At 42.7% G+C, this 22532-nt stretch overlaps 1 protein-coding gene across 15 annotated transcripts in view; it reads left to right on the forward strand.

Annotated features, from left to right (window-relative positions):
* The window catches only part of CHL1 (cell adhesion molecule L1 like), a 149513-nt gene extending 138165 nt beyond the window's left edge, over nt 1-11348 (forward strand). For 13 of the 15 annotated variants that reach the window (XM_080385331.1, XM_080385337.1, XM_080385342.1 and 10 more), the window contains 2 exons: nt 746-818; nt 2671-11348. In XM_080385331.1, coding sequence (XP_080241457.1) covers nt 746-818; nt 2671-2887 — 290 coding nt within the window. In that variant the 3' untranslated portion in view covers nt 2888-11348. Of the gene's footprint in view, nt 1-745; nt 1554-2670 lie in introns of all 15 variants that reach the window. The other 2 variants (XR_013927781.1, XM_080385336.1) reach the window with 2 other exon arrangements.
* Nucleotides 11349-22532: the final 11184 nt, after the last annotated feature.

Raw genomic sequence — 22532 nt, forward strand, 5'->3', positions numbered from 1 at the left:
GCTGCAAAGCCGCAAGCAGAAACATCCAATTAGGATTTGTAGCTTTTGATAAATATCCACAAAATGGAATCTAATGAACAGAAGTGAAACTGTGCTCTCTGGGCAAGATACTGCTGTGTGCTGGTCAGAGATCTTGCAGAGGCCTCCTTGAATCTTCCAGCATTTAATCCAGCCGTAGAGTCAAGGTCCTTCACCAGCTGCACCCTGAGCCGCACGGGGGCTGCCGGCTCGCTTCCCACCTGGCAGCTGCTGCTTGGCATGCCAACATCACTTTCATGGGTAGCCAAACTGCTTAACAATAGAAAATTTTGCTAAAAGTCATTCTTTAATTTTCAAAGCAGTGAGTAAGGATTCAAGCCTAACTATTTAAGTATAAATCTGGTTGCCTGGAGTGATGGCAGATGCCCCATCCCTGGAGGTGTCCAAGGCCAGGCTGGACGGGGCTTGGAGCAGCCTGGTCTGGTGGAAGGTGTCCCTGCCCGCGGCAGGGTGGTGGACTAGATGACCGTTAAAGGTCCCTTCCAATCCAAACCATTCTGATTCCATAGACACTTGCAAGCTTTCTTACAAAGCAGGGAATGGCTGCAGACCCTAGACGGCAGCATGCTGTTGTGCCCAGCCACAGATGCAGTGCAAGCCACTGCCCCCTGCATTAGGCAACAGGCAGCTTGCCCATTGCACCTACGGAAAGAAAAGTCCATGGAGAACATGGCATACAGATCTGTGCTTTATTTTATTTGTACAGTGAAAGAGAAAGAAGATCTGCATCCAGATCCCGAAGCTCAATCAATAAAAGATGAAATCTTTGGGGAATATAGGTAAATAGGACCTGCTTTAACAAGCATTTTTATTTGTTGGGGATTTGTTTGTTTCCAGATGTCATCGTTATTTAGGACATTTTTATAGCATGCAATTAATGCTATTTTTCATTTTCAAAGCAAACCTCATAGGCGTGGGTAATAGTAGGAATATAAGGGTATATGCAGTATACTTAAATCCATCCAAGTCGGGATATAAGTAAATGTTGATGTATCAGTGGTTTTCACTTGCCTTTTTTTTTTTTAATTAGCATTTATGAATAATGTACATATATATGATAATTTGGGTTCCTACTGTAATGTCCACTGAAGTCAATAGGAAGACTTTTATGTCTTCAGTGGGTATCTGACACCCAGTCAGGCCTAAATCGTGTAATATGGGGAATGTTCATTTAGTGGAAGAGAATTTTAAAAAGTTTAAAATACAGTAAGAGATGGCAAAAACCCAAACAAACCTAACTACAGAAGTTTCTGTAGGAGAACTGAAAATAATCACTTTGGCTGCTTTAAAATAACTAAAGCTTACAATGTTACCTAACTGTGGTGTGAAAAAAAGTACATCATTATAAGAACTGTGGTGGAAAACTGGTGTCACTGGCCTTAAGGACGTAAAATTTCTATTCAAATCCCACTTATATATCCTACATTATTTGTACTGAAATAGGGGTTTTTTTCTGCATAATTTCATCTTTATTTAATTTTTAATGCTTTCTAATGGGACAAATATTTAGAAAGGTAAGAAAGTCCTGAGGTTAATAACTTTGACCCCCTCCTTTTCCCTCAAACTCCAAACTTGTCTTTTTTATCAATAGAAGTGCCATGTGAATAAAGGTAGCAAATATTTTTAGTGTATTGATTAAACACATTATTAAGTAGATGCTGAAGAGGTAAAGTTCAGGTGTATTTCTCTGGCCTTCCTTAGATAACATTACCAAAGCTCTGACACTTAGTTGGCATCAGCAAGGGCCATAATTGAGTAATTATGTACTTAGTTCAGAGGCCTGATTTGGGTTTTTTTTTTGTAGTCTTTTAATCTGTGTTCCAAATCACCCCAAACGTTGTGTTCAGGCAGGAGTGGCCAGTGGAGTTTCCTTTTTCCCTGAATTTTGGTGCGTCTGGGCTTGTCCATGAAATTGCCATTGAACACTGAGTGCATATGAGCAGATACAGACACTCTGATTCTGCTTTCCTTTTTCCTTGTGTTTCCCCTTTAGCAGAGAGAAACTCCATCAGTTACAGTCAGATAACAACAGGACAAATTAAAAAAGGGGAAAAAATACCCTTTTTCGTTCATCTCAAATCAAACAGCTGCTCACAAAGCAGTGAGATACGACCTACACCTGATGCCCCATGCCACAACTTTGTATGGGTTCACTCACACACCTTGAAAGAAAAATGAAATAAATAGGCCCTGAATATTGCCTGCTGTTTTGTAAAGTGAAAACATCTCTTTCTGTAAGGTGCCGAAGCTTGATATCAGCACTGGCACTGCAGTGGATCCCTCAGATCCTTTCCAGCATTCCCTTTTCTTTCCCCTTTGCTTTTTGCCTGTTCTGCTCTCTGCCCGAGGCAAAAAGGGGGAAAAAAAACCCAAATTTATGTTTGCCTTTTTAACCGAATCCATTGTGGTAATAATGACAGAATCAGGTACGTGGGGCACTCAGGGGTGTGTGACCTGGCAGAGGTGCCCCAGACGCAGCAGGACTCGAGGGGTCACATCACTCCCCAGGTACCACCCAGAGCTGTTTCCCTCGCTCTTCCCTCCTGCTGCTTGCTTTCACAATAAAAAGAGCAGTTTCCGCGCTTGCAATTAAAAGCTAGATTTTTGGAAAGGCATTTCTTTGTTTTGTAGTGACAGCGATGAAAAGCCGCTGAAAGGCAGCCTCCAGTCAATTAACGGGGACATTAAAGCCACTGAAAGTGCTGATAGTCTGGTAGATTATGGCGAAGGGGAGCATGGGATGTTCAATGAAGATGGTTCATTTATTGGAGCTTATTCTGGATCTAAGGAAAAAGGATCAGTGGAAAGCACTGGGAGTTCAACAGCAACTTTTCCTCTCCACGCCTAAAATATTAGCAAGAATGATTCGTGTTTAATTGTGATATTTATCTTGATTAGTACTCCGCAGTTACCCCATGTGATTGGAAGCAGGTTGCCAATTGAGCCAGTCAGGAACCTGTCATCCAGGTAATACAAAAACAAGTCACTGCCACTAAAAGATGATTTTCCATCCTAATTTCTAGGTGTTTACTTCTAATTAAAACAAAACAAATAATTCTTTACTATACAAAATGTCTTAATCTTACCAAAACAGAATTTCTCAGTGTTACATCTGTATACTTAACTGCTACTCCGTGTATTTCTAAGGTTTGGAATATGTTTCTCTGTATAGTATTTTATTTTTTTTTCCTGTATGCCTGTGGTCACTTTGTACATACATGTATATGTAGTATTCTCTCTTGTACTGTGGCCTCAGCATTGTAGAGGTTATAACACAACAAGAAAATCAAACAAAACCAAGTAACTCTGCAAAGTGACACAATGCATCCTACTGAGAAAAACAATAATTTAAAATACTGGAGAAATATATTCTATATATTGTATAATGTTTCATAAAGAAATAAACTGCTTGTGGTACTCTAGAATTACTTTAGTGGTTTCAGCTGACTGCAATTACCAATACTTAGAGATGCAACTTTATCCACAGAAAAATTGCTCTTAAAAGACAAAACTCTGGCCTTGTGGATGAATCTTCTGTCCAGTAGCTGGCACTATTTCCTTAAATAAGTTAAGCTGCAGTATCTTTCCTGTGGCAAGGCAAAACAGGGTTCCCATCCACCATCATTAGAAAGTATTTTAATTTGTTTTCCCGAGTCTCTGCAAGCTGCATTTCTAAGCAAAACGCTTGTTGTCTGTCTCATATCTGTATATTTGTGCGCTAGCATACATTTCATGGAGACGTTGTACATATGATATTAATATTGACACAAGTAAAAATCAACCTTCTATTATTTTGAAATGAGACACGTTGCTAGCATGAGTCTGTATAGCTGTGTAGGAATGAGTAGAATTGCTTCTCGTTATGAGTTTGGACCAACAAAACTAGTTTTCAGAAGGAGTTGTGTGTATACAAGTCATAGAAATCTCACCTCTTTCTAGTGTCACATCAAATAGACCTACCTGACTTTCAAGAGATCATTTATTTTCAAGCTACTCATTGTTAAATAAACAGAAGCAAAAGCAAAGAGAAAATATTATGGTATAGTTTCTTTTATATTTTGTTTACTGAATGCTGGTTTAAATCTCATTCTTTTCTTTGCCTCTCCAACACTAACCCAGCAAAGCTGTACGGCACATTTTTTTGGTCTTTTTGTATTGGAATCTCCTGAATTTCTTTAAAAGCATTTGTATCTTTGAATACGCTTATTTGAGTAGAGCATCGATATGGCTTCACTTCTTGCACTTACAAATGGCTGGCGCTTCAGTTGTAACGTTTTTTTAAAATAGTTACTGCAGGAGGAATAGATCCTAAAAGCCATTTTGCATCGGGAGAGTAATTAGGCAACTATCCCCAATGGCTCCTTCATGGCCTCCATTACTTCAATGGAAGAAAGAGAGAAAGCAGGAATTACTGACATGGTGACGAGTTTCCAGGAACAGCTACACTTCAGACTGGTTATTTGCCCGCAGAGGTGGGGGTTGTTCCCAGCAGAAACGCTGTGGTTCGCACACAGACCCCTGGGGCTTGGGCTCCTCCCCAGTGCCCAGTGCCTTCCCAAAGCAGTGGCCTTGAGAAGCTCGATGCTTCTGCTTATCTGTTCCTCTTTTTTTAAAAAAAAAATATTTATTTTATTTTATTTTAGCTTCTAAGGGCCTTTCATATAGCCTTCAGTTGGGAAAAGCAAACCCCAAACAGCCAGCCCAAAACCGCCAGTGATGCCGTGTGTATGAGTATAAAAGGATGAGTGGAAATCTGCCCTGAGTCACAAATCGCCCCACTCCATGCCGGTGACACAAATCATTCACTTTTTTTATTACTTATAAAGGGTTTTTTTCTGTCATTCACTCAATCCAAATGCTGGAAAAGTCCAAAGTAATTTTCATTTTTGAAAAAAATCCTCATTTTAAAAAGAGGGGAGTGTATAATTGGAGAAATGTGAGAACTGGCATCTGGCCAACAGAGACATTTCACACCAGGATCTTTCCCTGCTGGCTCTTGCCTGCTGCAGCCCAGACCAGGTAAATCCTTGGGACTGATTACAGCGGTGACAGCCTTTGCTGCAAGCTTGGGGCTGTTTGTGGTGTAATTCCTTCAGGAATCATTCGCACTAGCGCATAGGCAAGGGTCTTTGAAAATAGGAATGACGTTAGGGAGCCAAACTGGGGTGGGATTCCCTGGATCCCAGCTCGTGGGCGGTGCGGAGGGCCGGGGAGGGCTCTCCTGGTGGTGGCTGTGCCAGCAGAGCGCACCGGCCGCGGGGAACCGGCACGGGCAGAGCTGTAGGCAGGCACCCGGAGGGGGCAGGATGCAACCCATCCGCAGTCCCAGTCAGCCGATTGCTTTTCCTTCGGGTCACTGCAGATCAACTAGACTCCTTGTCCCAGAAAATGCCTATGCTAACAGACACAAATTTCAAATCATATTATTGAGTGTCAAATTATCGAATAATGAATATAAATCCCCTGTGCTATCACTTGCTCTGTTGCTGCTAAGAGATGTTTATGACATTCCTGTGATGTGCTACTCATCTGTGCCGGTATGAGTGCTTTTTCTATTAAAATTTTAATTCAGATCCTTAAATCTTAATGTTGGTGTTTCATGATGCCTTAGGGCCTAAAAATCATGCAGTGACAAAAAGATGTGCAGTGGAATTTCTACAGCATGCGCTGACTTTTGAGGAATATGCCCAATGAATATTAAGCAAACGGCTAAAACTCCTGGGGAATCTCACTCAGCTGAGCTTTTTTCTCTTTCCCAATAATTTATTTCGCTTTCCCCTCCCCCCCCCCCCCCCCCCCTCTGCTGGGGTTTTATTTTCTATTGTAAGGGTACCACTCATACAGTGTACTTTGGAAAGTGCAGGACACTAATGGTTTTCTAGAGGTTTGCTTTCAAAAGTAAACTAACTGAGCAAGCTTAGGTTTTCCTGAGCAGTTTTCTGTCATTGCCAGGAGATGGGCTGCATTTTTTCTAGGGCAGTCTGTTACAGGTGAGAGGGAGCATGGCCATGTAGGCTGAATAAAAAGTATCACCAACTGTACCACAGTTCTGAAATAGTATGTTATGTCAAGTAACTTATTTTTTTTCTCCCCACTCTGGCCAGAAGTGTTTATTGAAATTAGTTGCTGGAAATCTGTGCTGGTTTCATTAATGAATGCCTAGCAGGGAATTGCAGGCTGCCTGCTGGGAGGAGGGAGTCAGGGGTGGCCAGCCGTGTGAGCCTGCAGGCGTGCTGGGCAGGGAATTATTAATTACCGATGCCATGGCTGTTAGCTTGGTTACATTTGGTTACGCTGTGCCATTACGTTTTGCTGGCAGTTACAAGTGTGAGAGGGGAAATGACACTTGCAGATTTGGTATCTTAGTCAGCCCAGGATGCAATTTCATCCACCAAGGAGGAGGCGTTCCCCTGGCTCCAGAAATCCTGGCTTGCAGATTTAAGCAGCCTCCTCTGGAACAAGAGAGGGGTGGATGTTTCTCAAAAAGTTGTGCAGTTTTATCTGTGCAAAAAATGAAACAAATAAAATTAAATCTTCTAACTAATGGGAAAAAAAAAACCCTACGTGATAGGTCCTGTGCAAGTGAGCCATTTGTGTTCACAGAGCAGCATACCATTGGTTTGGTATGGACTGCAATCTCAGACCTAAGTGTTTTTAAATATATATATGTATATATAAAATGTAATTGCACAATCAAGACTTGTAGGAGTGGCCCCAGATTCATTTTCTGGCGAAATCTGGGGGGTTCTTGAGACCAGGTCCCCAGATTTTGCCAGAAAATGAATCTGGGGCCATTCCTACAAGTTCTTGATTGTGCAATTACATTTTTTTTATATATATATATAACGTAACAGCACAGGGCTGGGTATCAGAGCCCTCCTGGGGCTGGATCTTTAGGAAGGGCAGAATTAGGAACCAAATCAGAAGATGAATTTCCCCTCTGGATAAAAATATGTGTGTATGTATAATAAATTTTAAAACCTTTGCAACTCAAGTTTTAAATGTATCTAATTAGCATATCATGTAATGATTTGTGATACTTGTTGTGTTCTGTTCTTCTTACACCAATTTTAACGAGTAGCTCTTTTCCTGATAACTGCTTCCATTGACTGAATGGGTCAGAGCCAATGCACTGAGAGGTTTTAATGAAAGTGTTCAGGCCGAGATTATTTTTGAGATGAAAACAAATAGTAGCACAATCTTTCTATGTAAAAGGGGTGGGGATTTGTAACAGTAATTCCACATGCAGTTTTGTAAACTGAAGTTAGAATAAGATTCACTGATCCTTGCATGCTTCTGAAAGGAAATATCATAAGTTTTTATAGTCATTATTTTGCAGATGAGTGGTAAATCTAGATTACGTAGCTGTAAGCACGGATATAAAGAAAGGAAATTCTTCATGGCAAGAGCATTTCCTTTGTTTGACAATGGATCAAGCCCTCAGCTGCATCTCTGTTAACATTTAGTATTTCAAAATAAGGCGTATAAACCATGTCGGAGTACCAGTACATGTTTACATTGCAGCTCTGGATCTTTCATGTAAAAGTCTTGAGTGGTCCGACTGATGTGTTGGGTTCCAGGCAGGCACCAGCGGGTGGGTTTGAGCCAAAGCACTCTGTCTGTTTCGTTTGTATTATTGTTACTTTAAACGAGATACTTTGTAACTTCATGAGAAAAGATCAAAGCAAATGTGGTGTCACCGTTACAATGTTGCTTTTTTGAGCAAAACGTTAGTGTGCATTTATTAAAGTTTAGAGAAACGTGTTGTACTGTAGTGGCTGTTTGTATCATGCATATGTGCACGTATGGTTTTAAAAGAGATTTCCATTTTACATGAAATACAACTTTGCTAATAAAAGTTTGACTTGATGTAATCTTCAAAAGCTTTACTTGTAATCAGCAAATTTCTCTTTCATTTTGCTTTGGGTTTTTTTCTCCTGCTACCACCTCTTTGCTGGGGCTGGGGTTTAAGTGTCGCCTGTAGCCCCCTCCTGCTGGGGGTCCGCGGTGGGTTTGCCCGGGCTGGGGCTGTCGGGCCGCGCAGACCACCAGCCATCTCGCTGTGATCTACGCCAAAGCAGGGACGAACCTCAACTGCAAACACCCTGAATTCAAACGCCTCATTTATTCCACGGTATGATCATCTCCTGGATCAAACTACCATCCTATATAATGTTCGCTTCTATAACATGCTTTATGTACTCTCTGTCGGTTTAACATCGCATAACCTCCCAAGCACACGGAGCTTTAAGCTAAGTGGCATTTGAAATACCTGCAAAAATAACATTATCTAGTATTAAAATACACTTAGCCATGAAATGGAAGACAAAAGCTCAACATATCAGGCATGGACAGAGGTGAAAGGAACTGATCCAGTTACACGTGGTAGAATATAGCTATAAAGATTAGCAGGGTGAATTTCTGCTCTTCATGGAAGATCACCAGAATAATGGTGATTTTATTTTATAAGTAACCAGGCACCTAGAAAACCAGTAATGCTCATTCTTTTCTTATCCCTTAGTTAGGGAAAATTCCACTTTATGCTAAAAGTCTGAAATCTATATGTATTCATTATACAGAAATACAACAGATGTTCTTTATTTGCCAAGGAAAACAGGAAAAGAGCAAAATACCTTAGTTCTTTTGTTACTGAGTATTGAAATGGTCATCTTGTCTTCCCCTCTTCCACACCTGTAATATTCAGTGTTAGATGCTTTCTTCAATTCTGCGCTGCCTGCCCAGGGAGAGAGGCCAGCCAGGTGGGACACCCGGCTGGCGCCTGGAACAGCAATACTGCCGCTGCTGAGGACTCATTAAAAGCCAGTGGATGAATCCGTGGCAGCTGATATTGCTGCCAAATCCATTATTTATTTTTTTTAAAGGTATTTAACAGAAATTTGAAAGATAGAGGCAGTGCTCAAGTGTGGTACAAATTGCTCACAGAGAGAATAATCCGTGCCTTCCAACACCCACGTGGTTCCTGTACTATTGTAAGAGTATTTCACTCGGTGAAAGAAATGCTCTTGTACATTTTCTTCTTCCTCATGTTTTTAGCTACTTCATGTTAGCAGGAAGGTTTCAGAACTTCGTAATGCATTCTTCACCACAAATTGAATTTAATACATTTGGTGCAAATGCAGAAAGTAGGACTGTGCTAACTAGTATCCACCTTTCAGGGTGGCACCAAGGGCATCCCAAGGGGTTTTTTTGATCATTATTCATATTCTGGAATAATGAGATTGGCTCTTTTCTCAATAACATAATGGAGAGGGAAAAGTCTTACAATCACGTGCTTCACTGGAGTGAGAATAAAGATGCTGCTGCCGCCATCGGGAGCACAGGCTGCAGATCCCAGCTCACCGCATCCCACCACCTCTGCTGACACCCAGCCCACAAATCCCCCGGCGAAAGTTTGAGGAGGAAGTATGGGACCAATATATTTGTTTAATATTTTGCTTTTAATACCAAGTTGGCATTATTGGCATGGTTCTGGGGGCAAAGCATTGTTTCTAATGTTCAAACATTTCATTCCGTTCTTCAGTATTCCAGTGAATTGTCATCGCTTTTGGACTTATGCCATATGTTAATAAGCCTGAAATGCAGAGAAGTGAGCCAGTCACCTAGTGGGAAATACCAGCAGCATCACTCCTTGGAAATGTGTAGGCTCTGTAGAGTTATAAACCTTATTTAACAAGACCTGTATGGTGTTTTTGCCATGCTGGAGGCCTTGATGGCCTCAATCTCAGCAAGAACCACATCCCCATTTGATCTAGCTGAACCTGCCCAGAAGAGGTGTCACTGCCTGGAGGTAAGGGTATTTCTGTAAAAAAACACCCTGTCCCACTGCCTGGCCACACAGCACCCAGCTGGCAACGCCTGCTGGCTTCTTCCTTTTGCAGAGCATCTGTGCAGGCACAGGAGACCTTCCTACCTGACTGCAGGGCTCTTTGATTTTAAAAAAAATAAAACAGAATTGCCTGCAGAGTTTGTACTCCTGTGCTACAGATGCAGTCCTGCCTAATATTTGCAGCACAGTCCTTCCCATTTGCTTGCGACATCAGAGCAGGAATATTTCGGAACAGAATACATGCAGCCATACATTTTGGTCATTGTTAATTTTTTTTTTTTTGTTTTGTTTTTTTTTTTTTTTTTTGCTTTGACACCCTGGTCTTGTTTTAGAGCTCTATGACTTTGTATCACTATGCTTTTTCAGCATGCTTGCGGTACTCCTTGACAGAAGCCTTTAAAAGCTGGTGGCGTTAACAGCTGCTCTTCATCTGGGGTAGAGGTGAGAAGTGGCTGGTGTGAAGAGGAGTGGGAGGGTGCAAAGCAGCAGGCAGCCGCAGCTGGCACAGGGTGAGCAGGGAGCTGCTGCCTCTGCTCAGCACCTGCTGGGGTTACGTGCCGTGCACACTCCTGCAGACAGCAGCATTTAGCCAGAGTAAGAACTGGCTCATTTTCAACTGCTGTTCCTGAAGGAAACGACATACAGGTGGTACTTCTTTACTAATTATCCCAGTAACAAATCAGTAGCCTTTCCTCCTCATCTGGGATGCAGTTATCTTTATGACTGCAAAGTGTTTCCATCACCCCTTGATGGATGGGGAGGCACTGCGGGGGTGTCACAGCTCCCTGCCTGCGAGCAGGGCTGGGAGGTGAGGCGGTCTCCTATGTTTGCCAGACTGGGGACAGAGCTGGAGCTGCAGGAAGCCCTGTGTCCGTGGGAAGGTGACCTAGACACCTGGGTGAGAGCATACCAGCGCTGGGAGCATGGCTTTGTTAGTGCTTTTACCTGTGCAAAGAGGTAAAAGCGATGTGGGAAGGTTGGGAGACTTTGCTGGGGAGGTTGATGGGGCTGTGATCCCTATCGGAGAGCTTTGCTGTGCTCGCACTGGTTTGTGGTGTGCGCTGGGGGCTTTTCCCCTCTCCCCCTCTGGGCAATGTGGCTGCTCTTCTCTGTTTATTCTGAGATAGGTTTGCTGTTATCCTTCATCCAGCAGGGCTGCCTCTCCTGCACAAACTTCTTTTTTCTTCTTCCTCCCAACTCCCTGTCGGGATCTCTCTGTATCGATCCCTCATCTTCCTGGTCCCTGCACATGGAAAACTTCCAGCCTGTTCGTGTTGGTGCTGCATCAGCGTGTCCTCCTCACCATGCATTTTCCTCGCTGCCTGTAATGTCCCTCATCTCTTCAGGGATGAATACGTGTACTGCTTACAGATATACCTGGGAGTTTTAAACTGCTGTGGGTCAAGATGTCTAGAACATTTCTGGTTTTTTGTTTCATGGGTTATTTTAAACGTAAAACTTTTTTAAGTTAAAAAAAAAGAGAGAGAGAGATGAATCTTCAGGTTTTAAGACTCTGTGTAATAAATGCTTGTTTTTTGGGTGAGGAGAGCATGACCTGGGCCACATCCCCCAGTTCCATCACGCAGGGCACGTGAGCCCAGGGCGCGCTTGGCCAGGCACCCCAGGGAAACAGGCTTCTCGTGGGAAAGCGCTGGGCTGGTGCTCAGTGTCTGGCTGGAGATACAGCAGTTTGTCCAATATGGTTCCTGCTTGCTCCTCGGGGTGATGTAAGGAAGATCTAAGCAGGCACTGAGGTACTCACCAGTGTGTTACTGGTGTGGGGACCTTCCTGAGCCCAGTCCCAGTGCAGGATTCAAGCTGGGAATGACTCGTGTGGCTCTCTGCTGTGTGCTTGCTTCTGTGGTGGCTGCGCACATGGTGGTGGAGATTGCTGATGTTTTCTTTTTATGATTATTTATTAAATAATTAAAAGCCCAAACACAGCTTCTAATAGAAGAACAGGTTACCATGTAAGAGGGGTGTTATCCTTTACGACTTCAGGCAGTCATTGTTCTGAGCATTTATTTTCTTCTAAGTGCAATTTAGAAGAGATGTTAACAATAATAATAATAATAATAATTAAAAATAACTGTTATTTAGACTGATAGTGGAGTAGCAACTTCAAACAAAGCAGGAGTTTGTAATTTATAACTTTTTTTAAAAGTACACTTTTCCAAACTCAGCATGGAGCTGAGAGGCCACTAAGTAAAAAGATTCACAGAAAGTACAATGAAATCAGATCATTTGACACATTAATTTGCCTAATGCAAAAAAACTTTTTTTAAAAAAAAAAGTTCTTGAGGAAAAATAATTGTTGCAAAGGGACCTGAAAGTGGCAACGAGCACTAGGGGAATAGCTCTGGAACACAGGTCTTGAGCATTTCGAGATGGGGAGGAAATCATCATGGTAGCCGTTAAAGCCACTTGTTTTCATTGTTTCTTTGTCAGGAGTAATGCGAGTGATTTTTGTCACAAATCTTTTCTTGGGAGGAGATTATTTGCTGAAAAATATTTGCTTTGTTTCATTTTCCATATCCATCAGTTGTTGAAGATTTTATTTCTTCTTGAAAAATTTTCACAAAAAAAAGAATAAAAGACAAAAAAACCCCAACACCAAACCAACCCACAAAATCCAACCAAAAACTGTTAGGTTTTTTTGACTGCATTTTTTAACAACTTCAAGTATGTAGATTATCTAGTTCTTAGAGGTGTGATGGTTGCTCTTACAGAGCCTCTTAGCTGTCATGTTTTATACATATTTTTTTTTCTGACTTTTTCTGCATGTGTTAGCGCTGCGCTGTGCTGTGCTTGGTAGGGCTGCTGCTCCCCTGCGCGGGGGTTTGTCCTCCCAGGGCACCAGGGTTTCAGCAGCTCTACCTGGGTCTGACTTTTCTGGATGTCCCAGACAGGGACACCGTAACAGTTCTGTTTGCAGATGGTTTCAAATAAGGAGAAAGGGTGGTGGGGGGAGTGTGGTGGGAAATTAAAGTCTACCTCAAGGAAGAAAGGTCAACAAGCTCAGTCTGTGATTTACTGAGAATTTTTACATTTCAGATGTATTTTTTTTAAATGAAATGGTTACAATAAAACCCCCTTCACCAATGCTGTGGAGCTTTGAAAGACTGAACCCATGAACCCTAAGTTTCATAAAGCCATGGGGGATGGAAGAAGAGCATGCTAATTCTTTAAATATGCAGGAATGTGTCTCTGTAGCTGACTCTGACTTTAAAAATCAAGAGCTTAAATGTCTGAGAAGCCCATATTTTGACTAATTTTGGCAAACCTCATAAAAATATGCATTTCTCAGTCCTATTATTTAGGAGTATAAATTTGTCTACATCTCTCCTTACCAAATGTTCTGAACATTAAAATTTTCTCACATCTGCAATTTAAGTTTCCAGTTAAGGAAAGGAAACTTTAAACTCTGGCTGGTTTCATCAGCCTGTTATCAGGGCCCATTGTATTTTCAGGTTTCTGTCAGTTTGACAAGACATAGCTGAATCCGTTTCTCCTTATAATCAAGATAATAACTACTAAAAATTGATGGATTTTGCTGCAGTTGAAAATGCAAACTAATTCTTGCCATAATTATCAAGTCTTTAAATGGTAATTGCACACTGTTACCATCTATCTGCTGTCAAATTTATTTCAGTAATTGACCTCCCAGTCCAGGAATTAGAGACAGCCTTTGATTATTGGTTCAATTAGTCTTAAAGCATCATGCCTCTTCTCTTTTTTTTTTTTCTTTTTTTTTTTCCCCAGGTATTTTAGTCTTCCAGCCAGTTAAAGAAGGTACCAAGAATGTCACTAAATATTTCTTATCTTTATCACTTGCTGTCGGTATTTGTTCTGTTCCATTTTAGCCGGTATGTATAGATACGTTGATGAGGTTTTTGATGAGAAAGTATTGACTGACTTTGTACTTTTACTTAGTTTCAACCTTTAGTGACACCTCTCTTAGGTGAGGGAATGGGTTTCGCTGCTGTTCTCTGGTGGTGGGTTGGGCTGCGGCATCCCCAGAGCGGTTCCCATCGGGGCTGGGGCACTGCTCCCAACAAGCTTCTGCATTCCTTCCGGTGGGGAGAGGGGGAAAACAACCAAAAAAGTCAGATATAACTACCATAGGTTCTGCTGTATGCGTGCTTTCAAATATGAGGAAGGCAGAGAGAAGAATACATATTTTCAAGGACTGTTACTATAAGAGAGGCTTACCATGCAAAGTGACAGGGCTTGGTTTGGGAGAATGGAAGGAAAGAAATACTGTGTTCTTGATGTCCACCACACGTGGAGATGGAGAAACATGTGTAGCTTGACTTGTGCCTTGCTTTGTGTAAAACAAATAATGCTGTGGATTTAAGCAGCAGTTTCTGGTCTGGTTTTACTCATCTAAATGAAAGAAAATGTACATCAACAGCATAGGGCCAAAAATAAGTTTGGGGTTTTTTCTCTCTTGTAATTTAGTAATTATTTAGGTGCCTTTTTTTCCTTTATAAAAAGGAATTGAAGTCCTTTATGGATTCCCTGAACCAGCAAGTGTGCTGATTTTGTAGCTGGGAAATGAGGAGGGAGAAGAATATGGAGAATAAAACTCTGGTCCAGGTGAAGTGTCTATGCAAACACTGTGCAAGCCCAGATTAGATTCTCCAGCCAAACTAATCACTGCCTTTGCTTTAAGTTGTATGTGTAAAGGTGGATTTTAGACAAAGCCATGCCTGATAAGCAGCTGAAAGGACGAAGAGGTTTCAGGTGGAATTCAGTCAGTATTGCACCTGACCTTGTCATGGGGGCAGAAAGAAAACCCACTTCAGTGGTCTTAAACCTGTCCTTCCCTCCCTTCCTCAAGCTTATTTTCCCCAGGTTTGCGCAGGTGTGTTTTTTTTTCTTCCCCTACATGTTTTCCCCATGGGAAATTCAGCATATTCCATAAGGTTTTTGGGGAATATACTTTTCTGTTGTTGTTGCATGTACACAAATGAATGTTCATGCAGCAGTGGAAGAAAATGAATGAAATAGAAACATGTTCTCTGGTTTCCGCCCTAAGATAAGCAGTAAAATAAAACATAAATCCTTCTCCTGTATGTAGCAGATATGTGATCTAGGCTTTTTAATTATTTCTTTACAATGATATTTTATTCAGTTCTACCTTAATTTTAATCATCATTGTGAGGCATCCCGAAGTTACATTTCACAATCCACATCCCTGCAGGCTGGTAATGAGAGCAGTGTAGCACAGCTATCTTTCATGCAGCCGTCTTCTGTAGACCAAAACATCTGCTGGTGATGCAAACAAAAGTCACGCTTGGCTTTTTAATTCCAGATGATCACCATTTGATAACTCTTTTCATAAGAGAAAATGACTGCTAAATATAAACAAATGCAGTCAGGATTTTCATGTTCTGCAGTATTCACCTGGCGTTTCAGCTCCCTGCTATTATCCCAAATCCCTTCTGTTCTTTGCCAGTCTGAGCAGAGAAGCAAGTGTTGCTGTGGTTACACTGGAGAAATAGGCAGATGCTGCAACATGCATGATGACTCTTCCAGGAAATGCTTCAAGATAATTATGAGTAGCGATTGTGCCAGGGATATTGCTTGTTCCTGTGTCTCTTCAGATAATAACTTTTATAACCGCCTTGGCTGTGTCCTCTGGAAGGATTTGAGGACATAGTGATTGTAAGAAATCACCTGAGATTATTATTTCCCCGTGTCTTCTCCCTCCCAGACTGAATGACAGCCTTCCTTGCACCTCAATAATGTCTGCCCTCTCTCGCCTCCAGTTTGTGAGCTTTAACTATATTTCAGTATCTGTTTTTTCTTTTTGGAACTTTTCCTGCTTGTGGATTTAAGAACTTCAGAATACGTAAAGCACCTGAGTCCAGTGCTTAGCTGCTGCCTAACCTGCAAGTGCTGGACATCAGTTGGTGTGTAGATACAGCTATACTTTAACACTAAACTTTTACCCTCTCGCTGAGTGAGTGCACTCCAAAGCTCTCTCGTAACGATGCAAAGCACCTTGTGCATGAGCTGAGGAAAAGATTTCCAGTGGAGGTTTGCCTGCCTCATCCTGGCTTTGCTTCTGCAGGTACGAGCAGAGCAGACCTAACCAGATAGCAAGGGAGATGGATGTTGGTCTATAATTCTCCTCCAGCATACCTGTACTGGTGGGACTGGGATTCTGGGAGCAGGGACCCTGTGACAGGGAGACCTGACCCACCTGAGGCTGGAGCATGCCTTTCCAATTGGATGCTCCTGCCAGTGAAGGTGGGTTGCTTAAAGAAATATGTACATCCCACAGCAAAGCAACATCTTTTAGTCTTATTTCAGCATTAGCTGCCACTCTTCTCTAGCGGTAACATGCAAAAGCGCCAAAAAGGTACAAAAATTAATACAATTGAAAGGCACCTTGAGCTTCAGAATTCCTTGTTTGCTGGGACTTGGCTCCTACTGAGGCTGTGGAGGGATGTGCCCGGATCTCTCCCAATGCATTTGTGAGGAGTCCAAGTACTGTACCTAAGCTTGAGAAAACAGTGGTGGAAGCAGTCCAAGTCATCTCTGAGAACAGGCCTTCAGTCAACTCATTCATTACTTTATTAAAAAAGCATAAACAGGTAGGGAGTTCAGAATTCCTCCTCTCTCTAACTTAGCTGTCGCATCAGACTTGCCAAATATATATCTTTTTTTTTTCTCTTTACCCCTCGTACAAAACAACAAGCTTAGCTGCTTCTCTGAGACTATTCATTTTCACCACATCAGGAACTTATTAATTCTTGATGAGAATTCAAGCATTAATCAATTCTTGATTGAATTCTCCCCAGAGGGAAAGAGGAGAAACTGGGCCAGATTTGCCTTTTGGCTGCTTTGAGCTGTCTCTGACTCTAACACACACTGCCACAGTGGTATAATTGGTCTGCTCAGCTTCGGCTCCATATCAAATGAATCTTCACAGCTAATGGAGGGCTCTGAAGACAATCTTCCCACTACAGGTACTGTCTGATGAGAAGAAAGTGGCCAGAGCCCCCGCAGTGCTTTACCTTTGCAGTCCTCCCGCGGCAGCTGCAGCAGGTACCAGCGAGAATAGCCTGGGGGATGCTCTAACAGGGGTCAGGCAGGCACAGAGCTGCAACAAGACCAAGGCAGTTAAAAGGAGGAGATTTAAAAATAAAAATAAAATGTATATAGCTTCCTCCATCTGGGTTTTGTGTGTTGCAGCCATACCTGCAGCAGGTAAGGGTGCAGGACTGAGCACCGGGAATCTGTCACATTTGGAGAGAGTCAAAGAGCCTGGATCTGCTGCTGGCCTGAAGTTGTGGTCAACGTAGATGCAAGCATGTCGGATTTCTGTGGCAGTCTGGAATCAGGCCCTCACTTGCTGTGGAGAAGTTCTTACATGGAAGCTGTTTGCTTCTAGTGCAAATCTTGCAAGTATACTGTCTGCATTAATGGCAAATCAATTCAGATTTTTAAACTGAGATTTCCTGGTGGTTTCATTTTGTCATGCTGTACTGAGGAATTTACATTTAGATTTATACAGTTGACCCACTTCCTTGTAACCATATTTTGCAGAAGGAAGTTTCCCTGTGAGATTTTAGAGCTATTTAGATGAATTTTACTTGACAGCTCCATGTAATTTATTTTATGACTCCCTTGCAATGAATTAGAAATAATTTACCCTTGTGCTAAAATTTGCCCTATTTTCCTAGGGAGCAAAACTTCTTTTATTTTTCTTATCATTTTTTACTTTTAATGAGAAGTATTACTTCAGTTCTAAGGTGAATTAGACATGGCACAAACTCTAAAGCGGTGCCTGCAATATTCTTAATTTGAGCTGCACGTTCATTGTCAGCTTGTGTATCTCTTAACTTGGGAGCATGGATTTATTTTTTTTTTTTTTTTTTCAGTAAGTTTACTATTGTTTCTTCAGAAAGGATTTTCTCTCCCCATCTCCTCCCTAGAGATAGAAGTCCAGTCAGACTGCATTCATACTCCAATACATGTACAAATTCTAGTGTTTACATTTCTTTCTTGACTGTCATACTCGGAAATTTGCCACGATACATCAAGCAGAAGTTTTGCGTGGATGACATTGCACATGTTTCCCTGACAAAGTGAATTTCCTGGTGTTGAGCTCTTACTAGGGGAGAAGGGCAGATGAGCTGGGAAATCCAGCTTGCTTTCTGCATGTCGCCTTATCCCCAGCGTGCCCCTCTGCTGCCTGCAGGTAGAGCTGCTGCTGGTAGGGTTGCTGGAGTTGAGATCCGTAGCCAGTGGTGCTTTGCAGTTACTGCCTACTTCACTTGTACATAAAACCTGTTTTTTTTGCAGTCTTTGCCTTTGCTAACTGCTTTGAAACCTACAGATAAAAGTGATTTATAAGAACTGCTGCTGCTATTAGTTTTTTTCCCTCATTCCAGAAAAGAAATTAGAACATAGTATTATGAAAAATATGTCAAAACAACCCAAGGAAATTTTGTTCCCATTAATTGCAAGAGAACCAGCTGTTTAAGTCCCAGGTGGTGGCTGCTCTCCTCCCCAGGGAGCATTGCACAGCAAAGGTAGCACGTGGTGAGACAGGAAGGAGCATCTTGGTGCGTGGGAACTCCGAGGCAACTCTCCGCTCTTCTGAGGCGGCCAAGCCGCTGTCTTCCTGCCCCGTGCCTGTTCCGGAGCCAGCCAGGGGCATGGCAAGCGCTGACTGGTTTCTGAGCATGAGCTCTGAGGATGGACCTGTGATGCTCGACCCTGGTGGCTTGTTCCTTCTTTCCTCCTTCATTCTCATGCCGTTGAAAATAGGGTTCATTTTTATTCCTTCCAACCCTTCAAAGGCAACCTCCATCACTTTGAAGCAATTGCAGCTGGAAGCAGTGACCTTGCCTGCATCAGCGTACCCATGCTGGCGGCACTAACTGGGGGGTGTGGGTGCTGTGGGAGCTCTCCTGCCTGACCCAGAGACAGGTTCAGGAGGGAATGGGAGCTGGGATAGGGACAAAGTGCTTGGGCAGAGCGCTGAGCTAACCTGACTGAGCTACTGAGACGCTGCAGAAGAGGAGCATGGGGGAGGGGGTTTAGGCTGCTTTATTCAGTTTTTTCATGTTTCTGAATTGCGATGGAAACGTGGCCCTGGCTGCCCTGGGAAAGCACAGGGGAATGGGCTGAGCTGTAACCGCGGTGCCGGAGGCACAGAGCTGGGGGGCTCTGGGTGGCACAGGGAGGAGCAGCCACTCGCGGGTCAACCCTCTCTGGTTTTGGTCTTAAAGTAGCAGGATGGTTTGCTATTTTTTAATGCCTTGGAGCTGGTTGCAGTGCCTTTGCTGTGCCTGTCTCAGCAGGGTTCAGATACCCACCACGGTGGTGGTGATGATGGTCGCTGTTGAGGGTAATAGTATTGTAGCCTCTGGTTTCACCTGTGAATGGCTCTAAGGATTTAAACGGCTGAAAGATAAGAAATGCCCAAATTTTCTTCTCTAAGACCCTTTGCACTCTAAGCATGAAGGGAAACATCCTGGCAGTCACAGCATGTGATGGGGTTTGGGGTTTATGGGTTGCTGTCTTGCCACCTCTGGGAGGACCTCTATTTCAACCACCCCCCACCAGCTCAGCTTGAGTAGCTGAGCAGGAAGGGTAGAAAACAGCTTAAAAAACCAACCAAACAAACAAAAAAACCCAGTGGGGGACCGAGGGAGCACTTAAAATGAAGATGTCGGTAACGAAATGGACATGTATCAAATCTAGTGACCTGTATAAACAGAGGAGAGGAGTTGTAGCTGGTCAGTTATAACCATGTAAATTTAATTGAATTGGTATTGCTTGCAGGAAATAGAGAGTATTAAATATAATAATTAGTAGCTTTTTTGGAAGAAGCAAGTAGGCAGAAGGCACAGGGAAATGACACTTAGAAAGGAGTGCATTACCCCTGTCAGTCACACACAATTAATACAAATGAGCCATCAGTGTTGGAGTTCAGTTTTCTAATAGCTAAAATACAACACGGGGCACTTGGTCATGTCTGCTAGGAAAACAAATCCCGCAGGATCTTTTCCACTGTCTGTTTTGCAATGTGTGTTTGCAGGGTAGGAGGAGGTGGGCTTAGGGGTGGAGCGGGAGGAGAAACGACATCGCCGGGGTCCTTTCCTCTGAGAAACTGATGCGGAAGTTCTCAGGCAGCTGCTATGAGACTGCCCTTGGTGTTTCTTAAGAACAGTAGCTGACCTTTCCCTAACTCAAGATGCATTGCAACCAACTGAAGAGAGCTCTGTAGTGGATCCCACCTCCACGGCAAGAGAGTGATTGATCACTGAATAAAAAACTAGTGGTTGCTTGGTGCAGGGAAGCATGGTTTGATTGTGTCTAGTAGGTACTAATGGGGGGGGGGGGGGGGGGGGGGGGAGTCTCTGTGGCTTATTTACTGTTGTCCAAAAGATCCAGTTTCACAAAGATAAAAACAATAAAACTCCCCTAATTCCTCCCCTCTCCTCCCTGCTCTTGGTAGAATAACAAATGGTGAATGGGGTGATGAGGAGCGTACAGCAGGGAATATAAATGACGAATTGAACATGGTAAGATTGACAAGCAAAAAAGCATGAGGAAATGTGTGGCCAGCAAGTTTAACCCTATTTCATAATGCCCTTTAAATATGACAGGAGTGAAAAAGAAGTTTAACAGTTGTGCCAGTCCATTTGCAGATGGCCAAGGGGCTGTCAGGATGCCTCTCCTCTCGCTGGCGGGGAGGGAGGAGGGCAATGCTGCCTCGCAGGGGGGAACAGTTTTGATCCCACTAGTGATTAAGAGGCAGTTAAACAGCAGCTACTATCATCAGGCTCTGTTAAATCAGTAAGTCTGGGTAACTGGCACCTAAAATTTTTAAGAGCCGTCTGAGCTACTCTTTGGATCATTAATGTTTATTTTTAATAAGTCCTGGATCGTGAGGGAAGCTTCAGTAGGCTGGAAGAAAGCTCGTGTTCTGCCATTATTTAAAAAGGGTAAATGGGATGACCTGGTAATTACAAGCCTGTCAGATGAGCGTTCAATCAATATGTGTTTCATACCACCAAATGTAAGGTCATATATCTAAGAATAATGAATGTAGCTGATACTTGCAGGATAGGAGATTTTATCCCATGAAGCGGTGTATGGGAGAAGAATACCGAGCAGGTCTAGGGAGAAACTCTCTGTCACAGGGGAGCTCCAGGCGGCAACTCGGCTGTCCTGCTTGGGTGTCTGTGATTCATGCAGCCGCTTGGAAATTCAGAGGGAGTTCAGGGAAAATTCACCAGAATGATTAAAGATTTTGCAATCCAGCCATAGAAAACTGGAGTCTGTCGGAGCCGCAGAGGAAAAGCGAAGGACTTCCCCAATCGGTCTTTAATGATCCATGCTGGGACAATACTGGCAGAAAATAGAGCGGCTGCAGCTTGAATCCAGAAAACTCAGGCTACGAACAACATGTGTAGTGCTCGTTAATTACTGTCCAGGTGAATTAGGATTGTGGCAAATTTCCACTGCTGGAGTTCTTCGCAATAATCTTGATTTGCCCAACCGTTGTTGGCCTCTAAATGGGAAGGGACCCTGGCTGCTCTTCCTACCAGGCAGGCTTTGCTGGCATGCAGGGCTGCAGCTGGTGCGGGTCAGGGTGCTGCTGTCGGCCACAGCTGAGGATGTGCAGAGCCGGGGGGGGGGGCGGTATATCTGCACCGGCACAGCTTTCGGCAGGACCTCTGGAGTTGGAGCAGCCACCCCAGAGGAATGAGAAATGGAGGTCTGCAATAAAATGTAAAATTGATAATCCACCCTTCAGGTGGCCAAAATGTGTTTGACCACTGAACTCAGAGGTGATTCCTGCATAAGCTCTTATTTTATTATTTATAGCTGGCTAAATCACCACACAGGCTACAATGCTATTTTTTGAAGGTGCAGTGTAAACCTAAATTGAAGCCTATTTTTAGCACCTCTCCTGGAGGTCAGGATGTGTACAGGTCTCTATGGACTCTGCAAAATCTAAAAATATTTTCCAGTTATAGTGGATTTTTTTAATTCTCTTCAGAAATTCATGATCTTTCTGATTTTAAAGCAGACATTGAAATCTGGTGGTGCTTTTCTAACTCCCTTTCATCTCTTACTGTTGCTAATTTTGTCAGTTATCTGCCCTGGTTTTCCCGTTTAATGAGTAGTTGGATCTTCTGTATGAAAATACTATTGTGTTTTTGGAACTTGGATTGTGCATTACCCACACAATTTGCACATTTATGTTGGGTTTGTAAGTTGTTTGTATTATAAAAAGAAACTGTCTCTGCCTTTGGGGCTGGGTCCTGGAGTCCTGGAGGAATTTAGTAGGGAAGGGCTTTTGGAGGCTGCACAGCAGTTAGCTTGTCTTGGTTTCTCCTACCCTGATTTTCCACTGGGAGTTAAGGAGATGTGGAAATAAGATGGTGTAGGGATAAACAAGCTTTTGAGAAATTTCCTGATTAATTTATATTTTATAAATCTGTGTGTGTTATATATATATATAAAAATAAAAAAGTATTGTTTGAACTTTAAGTGAAGTGTTGCCTTTCAGAATTTGAATGACATTTAGGTTTGGAATTCAAGTCGATACTACGTATTTTGGAAGATTAAACCTAAACAAGGTACATCATTCACTAGGGAAAATTCCAGG

Source organism: Falco punctatus (assembly GCF_963210335.1).
Source record: "Falco punctatus genome assembly, chromosome: 4".
In the NCBI taxonomy this organism is placed as follows: domain Eukaryota; kingdom Metazoa; phylum Chordata; class Aves; order Falconiformes; family Falconidae; genus Falco; species Falco punctatus.